The following is a 10881-nucleotide window of genomic DNA, read 5'->3' as shown; positions in this document are numbered from 1 at the left end:
TTCAGTCTCGCGTAAGTGTGACTCAACAATTTGGTTGTATGGATCCGGCGGCTTTAAATGATCACACATTAACATCCGTGAACCTTACAATATCACATTTTCGCTATAAGTACCAGTATAATATAACTATATTCTCAAAAACACAATTATTCTTACATGTCCATTATAACTAATTCCAGCATAATTGCATTTCAAACATACATAGTAAATCTGTTATACAAAAATCCTTCAATCATATTCATTACCTTATAACAAAAATTATTTAACCTTAACTAACTAACCAGAATAATTTCACGACTGATAAACTATTTATTCGTAAAACAGCATACTAATTTTATTATTGTTATTATTATTCATAAAATAGCATACTAATTTTATTATTATTATTATTTATAACACGGCATCATAATAATAATTTCTTAATCTAAATTTAGTTATTACTAATTTATTGTCTAAATGTTACTGAATTAAAATTCAATTATTAATGATCATAAATAAGATAATTTATTAAATTTTTATTATTAATCATAATAATTTATTTAACTCAATTACTACTGCTAATAATAATAACAACAACAATACATCAATCTCTACTCTACTCTAATCTAATATGTACAAATGTCACATCTCATTCTCCTTCTTTCATTCATTCATTCTTTACATTCATTACATTCATTCATTCTTTTATTTTATTTTAACCAATAACCATTAAAAAACCAAATTCTTCCGTAGAGCTCCATATCATACATACATACATACATGATTAATTCCTATTTTGATTTCTATTTCTAACCACCTAACAATAAAATCATACACACATACATAATTAATCTCTACTTAGTGCCATTATAATATATATTGCTAATAAAATTTAATATTATCACTATTATTATTATTAAATCAGATTATTAAAAAATAAAAACTTACATAATTTGAATGTCCAAGATAATTAACAATATGAAGCTCTGGTTGATTTACTTCTTTAATTTTTGGTCTTCTTGGCATTTTTTTTAAATTTTTTTGAAGGTTTGTTGTGGTCCAACAACGGTGATAAAGGAAGAAAGTGGTGGGATTGAGTGTGTGTTGAAGAGAGGGATACGAGAGTGAAAGGTATACTGCTAGGAGGGGGAAATAATGGTCTTTTGGACGAGGGAGTCACGAGCCAACCAAGGAAGGCTGCATGCGTGACGCGTGGACAAGGAACACAAATCGGTGGGTCCAATTTATGCACCTTCGGGTCTTGAAGTCGGTCCGTCCGATTTCCATCCTCTAAATCGATCCGTCTGATTTCCTCTACCCAGCCGTCACATCTCCGTAAAACACCATAAACCCCCATATCGCTGCTATACTCCATCAATCCCTCCATATCAAAATTAAAAATCTCATAATATACACGAACAGCAGAATCATAAAGGAGTGGTAACATGAACAATGACCGAACCAAAAAATTTATGTTGTGTAAAAATAATACACATTATTATTAAAAATATATTAATCCAAATTTTAAAAAAATAAAAGTGCATATTAATTATTTGAATATAAAAAAAACAAAAATTATATTAGTCATTAACTTTTTTCTCTTCAAATCTTGAAAGTATTTTTCTTCTTGTTCTCATATTTTGAAAATGTTGAATAATTGTTTCATTATCAACTTGATTGAATGTCTCTCTCTCTATATATGTAACCAAACAATCATTACTATTTCTAAAAATAAAAAATATATATTTTAAATTAATAAATTAATCAATTGACTTTAAAAATTTATATGCAACATAATTACATATAATAAAATAGAACAAAAAATAAACAAATAAATAATAAGGATCACTAAATTGAGAATAAAATAAAATACATAAATTCATAAAGAGAATAAAAAAATAGATTAATACCTAGACTATAATTGTTTGAATTAAAATTTACAATTAAAAATATTAAAAAAAGAAATAATAAAATTGAAAGATACATAGAGTCATAAAGAGCGTTACACGTTACAACCAAACTCAATGGACTACATCCTAGAATCAAAACGTCCGATCAGATATCATCACTCATTAAACACTTATTATTGCTCTTCAATTCAAACAATAAAGCAGGAATGTAACCGACCTGTTTGGTTTCACCTATAAAAGGTATGATCTTCAATCCTAAAGAGCACATTGAATTCTCAATACTAACTTAAGTTTCGGTGTGCCTTTGCAGGTACACTCCTCACCCCCATTTTAGATCATCCTCCTTACAAGTGCAAGCTCAGACTTCCTAAAGTCCACAGATCGACATTAAGAGAAACAACTCGGCGTCGACTTATAGAAGCCAAGCTCCCCTCAAAGTATCCATACAAGAACAATTGGCGCCCATTCTTTCTTTATTTCATCAGCCTCAACATTCTCACCTAAAGCCATGGCTGGGCAGCTTCCACCTATGCCATCTGAACTTCTTCAGATAGTGACCGAGTTACAACAAGCCAACCAGCGCATGGCAGAAGAGAACCAAAGAATGGCGAATCAGATTCCTACTCTGAATAATGCTCAAATTAAAAATAACAATGATCAACAAGAGCGAATAGAAGAAGTCGAGCATCAGTCCGGACCAACACACGTCTCCAAAACTGCTCGGCACGAAGAAGAACAGCCTGAGCACAATGAAGAAGCTCGGCCAGAGAACGAAAATGATGACCCAGAAAACTCGCCCAGACTATTCACGGTCGAGGTGATGAACTTCGTGCTCCCCAAGAGGTTCATTCTACCAACTACCTTAACCCCATATGATGGGTTAAGTGATCCAAAGAAATACATCAAAAAGTTCACCTCCATAATGATAGTAAATAGTGCATCCGATAAAGTTTTATGTCGTTGTTTTTCGTCTTATTTAGACGGTCCTGCACTTGATTGATTTTGTTCTTTGCCTGCAGGTTCTATTTCTCATTTTCGAGACCTGTCAAAACTGTTTGAGGAGCATTTTGCTGGATCAGCCATCTATCTGCATGATTCTGATTACCTAAACACAATCAAACAAGGACAGCATGAAAGCCTAAGAGATTATATGATGCGCTTCACAAAAATAGCTATGAATATACCAGATCTCTACCTTGAGGTGGAATTGCACGCCATCAAGAGCGGACTCCGACCAGGAAAATTTCAGGAAACTATTGTCGTGGCCAAACCTAAAACTATGGCCGAGTTTCGTGAAAAGGCTAAAGGTCAGATTGACATTGAAGAACTCCAACAAGCTCAGAAAACAGAGAGACCACAATACAGAGAAGACGATAAAACACGGGACAGCAAGAAAAACTTCAAGCCAACTCCCCGTTATGAATCATATACTCAATTCAATACCAAGTGTGACGACATCATCAAGGAAATTCTGAATTCAAAGTTGATCAAGCCACCACGAATGGCTGGAAACTGTCCAGATTCAAAGGGTGCAGAAAAATAAAAAATATTGTACTTTTCATCAGAAGCACAGACACACCACCGACGAATGTGTCATCGCCAAAGACCTTTTAGAGCGTCTAGCTCGGCAAGGTCATCTTGACAAATACATCGACGGCCATATACAACGGCGTCCGCCCCCATCTGGTGACCAAAGCTCGGCAGCACAACATAGCCGAGATAAAAAGCGATTGAACACCAGTCATCCCGACCAACCGAGACATATTATAAATTGTATTTCTGGAGATTTTGCATGTAGAGGCGCCACAAGCTCGGCAAGGAAGCGTTCTTACCGAGCTATACTGTCAATAGAAGCCATTCAAAGCCATCATCGGATGCCTTCCAATTTTCCTCAAATGACATTCCAAACCTCCGACTTCAACAACAACATAACAAATCTAGATGACCCCGTTGTAATCTCCCTCCAGCTAGGAGATCTCCTAGTTAAAATGGTTTTACTAGACCCTGGGAGTAGTACCGACGTTCTTTTTTATTCAACATTTCAGAAGATGAAGCTAAGCAACAACATCCTCCAACCTTCCACTGGAGACCTGTTCGGTTTCTCAGGTGAGAGGGTCCTGGTTTTGGGATCCGTGTGATTCCAAACCATACTAGGTGAGGTTCCCTTATCGAAAACTTCAGATATTGAATACTTAGTCGTTAACTACTTTAGCCCTTACAATTTGATTCTTGGCCGACCTTTCTTAAATAGGTTCGACATTATTGTTTCTACAATTCATCTCTGTGTTAAGTTCCCTTTGCAGGATGATACAATTGTAACTATTTATAGTGATTCCCGTGAGGCCAGAGAATGCTATAGCAACAGTTTTAAAAAACCTAACCGAATTATTCAAGCTCATGTACACAATATCAGTAATCAGGACGAACTCCCAGCCTTGGCCGACCTTGATTCCAGGGCAGGATTCCTCGAACGACCAACCCCAACCGAGGACTTGCATAAAATCTATTTTGCAGATAACTCAAAAAAATTCACTTATGTGGGATCCACACTAAGCTCGGAGGAAAAGGCTTTATTCCAGGCATTCCTCCAACGAAACGCCGACTTATTCGCTTGGACCCCAGTTGACATACCAGGAATTGACCCATCCATAATATGTCACAGACTGGCATTGGACCCGTCTGTCCGACCTATAGCGCAAAAAAAGTGAAACCTCAGCCATGACCGAAAACAAGCCTCTCTAGAAGAAACCAAAAAGCTCATCAATGTTGGCTTCATTTAGAAAATCAGATTCACAATGTGATTGGCAAATGTCGTCATGGTGAAAAAGCATAACGGTAAATGGCGCATGTATGTTGATTTCACTGATCTCAATAAAGCATGCCCAAAAGACACTTATCCCTTACCATCCATTGATTCTTTAGTTAACAATGCTTCTGGTTATGAAAAACTGAGCTTTATGGATAAATACTCTGGTTACAACCAGATCCAAATGCATCCATCCGATCAAAATAAGACCGCTTTTATTACTGAATATGGAAATTACTGTTACAAAGTCATGCCATTTGATCTTAAGAATGCAGGTGCAACATATCAACGACTTATGGACAAAGTATTATATTAAAGTATTACTAGCGTGATAACCCGTGCAATGCACGAGATTCACGAAATTTAAACCCTTTTAAAAGAAAAATACTAAGAATATAACTAAAATATATTTTATAAAAATAGACATGTTGTATTAATTTTGAATAATTACAAAATTATCATTATACTCAAATAAAAAAATAGAATACAATAATTATTCAATATGTCAATAAATGCCATAACATATTTTCTAACATAATAAAAGATAATAAAATATTCAAACAATTATTAGACACTAAAAAAACAGAAAAAAGTCCAATAAAGATGTAGCTTAATATTATCTATTATCTTAAAAACACGTAATGTCAAGATACCTACTAATAGCAAAACAAAGTATATACAACATATATAAATTTGTTCATTAAACAAAAAATAAAATATCTTCAAGACAACTTAACATATAATTTACAATATCCATCAAATAGAGTTATACATAGGAGGCCTAACAACGCTGAATCGATAACTCTATCCGGCGGTTAGCTATCGAGCTAAGTTTCAAAGTAATAGTATCACCCTCCTTTAAATTATATGTTTTACAACATTCACTCCACCCGACCCCAAATTTCCATTCTGTACGTCTTCCTCGACTCTTCAGTAAGTGAAAAAAAACTCATTCTTCTCAACATTGGAATCTGGACCAATGATCGTCCAAATCGAACCATCTCCAGATGGTTTAAGATACACAGCAAATTTTGAAGCCAAATACTGCAACAAATAATTCATAGTTAACATAAACATAATATTTTTATACACAATGAATAACAGATTTAGGAAGAACATCCAATAAGTTTGTAGAAAAAAAAAAGAAAACACTCTTTAAGATCAACTTACCAATCTAGACTGTCCAACATCCCAAGCTGTGATCTTCTTTTCATAAGAAATCTCTGGAGCATATCTAATTCAAGATAATATGAACCTTAATCATGAGAGTAAAAAATAAAAAGCTATCAAATGATATTAAAATACAAAAGAAAGGAAAATAGTTACATGTACCATTACCTAGGATCAGGCAATTCGTTTGACACATTAATGTGTTCATCAACTTCCAATGATAAACTGCTGCCACTAGACAAATTTATGGGATTATCTGGATTATCCCCAACCAGTGACCCATCTTGATCATTGTCTTCATCACCATCCGATGAAAACTGTTCATCCGATGGTTCAGACCCAGACAGAACAATGACATCAGCTGATGAGTCTTCTTCCATCCTGGTATACTTTATGTGGAAGACTCTTGACACATTATCAAGTGTCTCTGGGTCCATTAGCTCAGGAACATAGCAATCAGGATCAAGGTGAACTTGGATGGGTTGGTTGTCTTTATCAAACAATGAAATAAAAAAAATTCCAAAACCAACGTACCTAAATTGAACACATGCCGGTTTATCGCTAAGATAGAAAGTTCTAATCATTTCAAATGAGTACTCAGTTATCAGCAACTGATCATTCTTTTTGATCACCTCCAAGGATAAACAATTATCTAACTCGTCAATGACATAGAATATTGGCCCGAATCCTTCCCCATGAGTTGAAACAAAATTTGAGGGAAGAGCTCTATCACCCTATATTCAAATTTATTAACAAAGTTAACTCTTGTAACTAAACATGCTAAAAAAGCTTCACATAATCTTACCTAATTATTTAGCAAATAGAGGTATTTTAAATCTACTATTATTACCAACTGAGCAACACAAGAGTGGCATTTGGAACTTCAAGAGTGGCAAGTATGGGAAGCACTTAATTCACCAACCAATATATAAATGAAAATAAGAATTAAGGAAAGTGAATTTAAATTAATGAATCAATTAATTTTAATAGAAAAAACAGAGCATGGACAGCAACACATGCATGCCTAATACATTTAACTTTTAACGCGTATGTAATTATAAGTGCACTCAGCCTTATATTATAGGACCACTTCCAAAAGCAACTACTTCCTTCTCCAGCACTCAATTTCATTATGATTCCTTCCCTTTTCTTCTAACTTCTAACTCTCAGCCATTTATATATAAGTTTTAACATCCATAGGTATATAAAGTTAAAACAAAAAATGGTCCAACATGATGAAATTTATATTATACCTTTTCTAACATGTGTTTGCTAGAATATATATTAGGAAAATTTGTGGGAATTGTTAATTAAATAAAATGAAGTGATGATAAGGGTATAGATGGCCATTCTTTAAAAAGTCTATAGCTTGTGAATTAAAAAAAAATATGAAAATATTTAGTAATTAAAATAAATTAACCAACAAAATTATGAATGAAAAGTTCAAAAAAATTTAGTGCTGATTATTATCTCATTAAGTCATTAAGATTAATATGACACTCAACTAAATTCAAGACTATCGATTTAAAAATAAAGAACCTTTTTTTGTCTACTGTATTTTTTAGTTCATCCGATTAAAAATTAATTCATTATGAATTTAAATTTTATTTAAGAATTTACCATTAATCAATAAATTATTATATACACACAAAAAATCAAATTCTAGTTCAGTAAATGAACTAACATTATAATGAGAAGAAAACTTTAGAATAAATAATTGAGTAAATTCTAGTTCAGTAAATATCTCAATGAATATAAAAAAAATATCCATGGAAAAACGACAAAGGGGCAAAGCAATCAGTCTCACAAATGAAGAAAATAATAGAAAATAAGAAATTAAAGAACATAAAGCCAAATCAGTAATCTAATTAATTGAGATTGACACTACTCTACAAAATTGCACATTGGCCATTATATCTCATTACCTGCTGATTGAGATCACAAAATCTGAAAACCAGTTCTTTTTCGCTGGGCCAATATACCTGGGTTGCTAAAAACCTCCTATTAGTGTATAAAGGCACGATTAGAATTTAAGACCGAGACTTTTAACCAAGAAAATAACTAACTAAGTATACAAAAAAATTGTAACAAACTAAAAGCACAATAATGAAAAATACCCAAGAGACCACATTAGAAAACTAACATACATATTGTATAAATTACAACAACTTCTGAAATCTAGCCCACATACAAATGAGAGGCCAATAAAATTAAATTAAAACATGAAAAATATCTGAATAAGAATTTAAAAAAAACACTATAGATGGCATTACATCGATATTGAATTCACATTAAAATTTTCATAACTTAATATGAAATATATTTAATGGAAAAACAAATGAGACTTCAATCGAATTGAAAATGCAGCAAAGAGAACATCTTCTCTAATGCTCAGCACCATACCTGTTTGAATCTTCTCTATTAGCATCCATGGCCATTCAGACTTGTCAAATAGAGAGGCTTGATATAAAGATTTAAGAAGAAATAAAGGACGTTGTCTCGTACTGCAAAAGAGAGCATTATAATAAAGTAAACCCTAACAGAAAATTTCAACAAATTCAAGAAAAACAAGCGATAAAATTGAATAAAGAAACTTAAAGAACAAAACATAAAGCATGTCATTTGTAGGACCTTAAATCAGGTAGGAAATTGAAGATATTTAAGAATTTTCACATAGAAACAAAAGCCACAATAAAACATTAAAACTGATAACAAATAAGATAAGAAAATATCAACACTAACACTCAAGACATGCGAATTAGTAAACTCAATTTATGTTTCTAGTCAACATCATATAAAACTTTTAATTTAAGCCAAGTTCAAAAAGCATCTGAACCAGCATGATTAAATTTATCCATTGAACAGTTAAATCCAAGCAATCAAGCATTGTCTGGGCATTCGAGCAAAAGAAAGAATCAAAAAGAACAATTAAATCACACCAACAACACAATAACACCAATTGAAACATTTAAAAAGAAAGCAACCAAAAAGAATATCTAAAAATTACCAAGGCTGAAAACAATAATTTGATCTCAACGAATTAAAAGATAAGGTTTCAGGAAAGTGAAAAATACCCAAACCAAAGAACATTCAATCACAGTTTAAACCAAAATTCAGAATCCCCTCAAATTGAAGTGGCAAGCACCCTAAAAATCAAAGAACCAAAAAATAATTTTCAAATAAAGATTCAGATCAGTTGAATCAGTGTTCACAGAGGTTCACTATTTCAGTAACACAGTTTCACTATATAAGAGTTAACAGAGTTTCACTATACCAGACTTCAATCATAAATTGATAGTTAATAAAAAAAAGTTACCTAGAGAACATGCAAGAGACTGTGGTTGGGGAGAGGGACAGAGACACCAAGAGACAGAGACAGAGACACCGATTGACCAACGGAGACAGAAACACCGAGGGAGACAGAGCATGCAAGAGTGCTGGAGTAGATGATGGGTACCGCGCGATGGAGGCTTCCAAGCTTGCAATAGTTGCTTCTCGATCGAGGGGAAGTGAGAGCGCAGACGGTAGATATTCGAACGAACAATGGCGGCGGCACGAGGCGTTCACTGAACGGAGCTGAGGGGCTCTCTCGAGGTCGATGAGATTGAAACGGCGCCCTGGAGTCTGGAATGCTAGGTCTGGCACGGTAGGATGCACTTTGGGTTTGCTAATTGTCTCATTGAGTGGAACAGCAGCGTTTTACTGCCTAGAAATTTTTTTTTAGCAAAAAAATATCTAACTATACACTATTAAAGTACTAAGATAGATAACTTAGATATATCAATAAAAAATTAATAAAACCAACTAAGTATTTGAGTATTGGATGACTACTAAATCGTAAAAATAAAAAAGGATGAATAATATATTTTTATTTACTTTTTAGTAGAATTGATATATTTTTAATAATAAAAGTAAAATTACTAAAAAATTCATTAGATTTTTTTTTTTAGTAATTGAAATTTATCTTTTAAAATTTTTTTTGAAATATATATTTTCACATGATAAATAAATAAGAATACATTTAACCAATTTGACTAAAAAATATCCTTTTACATGAGATATCTAAATCTAAATCTAAAATTATAACACAATTTAAAAAAATACATTTTTTAAATGATTTTGGAATTCATTATTTAAATTATTGCATACATTTTAATAAGTTGTAACAAAACATATATATATATATATATATATATATATATATATATATATATATATATATATATATATATATATATATATATATATATATATATATATACCAAACAAACCCCACATCTATATACAATAACGATACATACAAATTTAAGCACAAGAAAGAGAACAATACCTTTTATAAATATCACAACTCCAAAGAATGAGTTGATAATTACATACCAAAATAGATCCATTGACAATATACTTTACCAATTTCCCAAGTACTTAACACAACTAAACAAAATTCTAACAATTCTTCAAAGTCTTGCAATGATATTATAGATATCTATATAAATATATATTGTAATGTAAGAAACAATTAGCCACTACACTCATCCATCCTTTCCACAGCATCGCTAGTATTTTCACAATGTCCAAAGGCCCTCCGAAGCTCTTCCCTAATAGTGAGAGGCTGATGATTGCCAACTAAATTGGAACCTTGTGAGGAGCAGATTCTTGCATGAAAAGCATGGTTAACAGTCTACAGAGAACACAGCAAAATATAAGAACAAGGAACACATTAGATAAAGAATCAAAGCCCATTAGATAAAAAAATACCCAACAATTCCAGTTCAGAACGGAAATCGGTGAAGCATCATGCACTGGAGCACCTGAGCTGGATGAACACTGAACGGTTGCATTGGAGTGAAACTCAACATGATTCTTAAATTCGAAAGGAAAATGAGAAACAAAGGGATCCAGAGGAAATTTCTAAATGGAACAAGAGAGGAATAACATCAGTAACACTTAATACATCGCCCATGAAAAAACACATAACAATATAGGCAATTGAGGTTAACTTGATAAAAAAGAAACAGA

General features: G+C 32.6%; 1 protein-coding gene across 1 annotated transcript; it reads left to right on the top strand.

The window, feature by feature from the left end:
* Positions 1–3784: 3784 nt before the first annotated feature.
* LOC140177030 (uncharacterized) lies at positions 3785–4597 on the top strand. Its single transcript, XM_072209238.1, has 2 exons — positions 3785–4009; positions 4193–4597. The coding sequence occupies exons 1-2, from the start codon at positions 3785–3787 to the stop codon at positions 4595–4597; spliced, it is 630 nt and encodes a 209-aa protein (XP_072065339.1).
* Positions 4598–10881: the final 6284 nt, after the last annotated feature.

Source organism: Arachis hypogaea, chromosome 2, assembly GCF_003086295.3.
Source record: "Arachis hypogaea cultivar Tifrunner chromosome 2, arahy.Tifrunner.gnm2.J5K5, whole genome shotgun sequence".
Lineage (NCBI taxonomy): Eukaryota > Viridiplantae > Streptophyta > Magnoliopsida > Fabales > Fabaceae > Arachis > Arachis hypogaea.
Note: the sequence above shows the minus strand (reverse complement) of the source record. Positions and strands in the feature narration are given on the sequence as shown.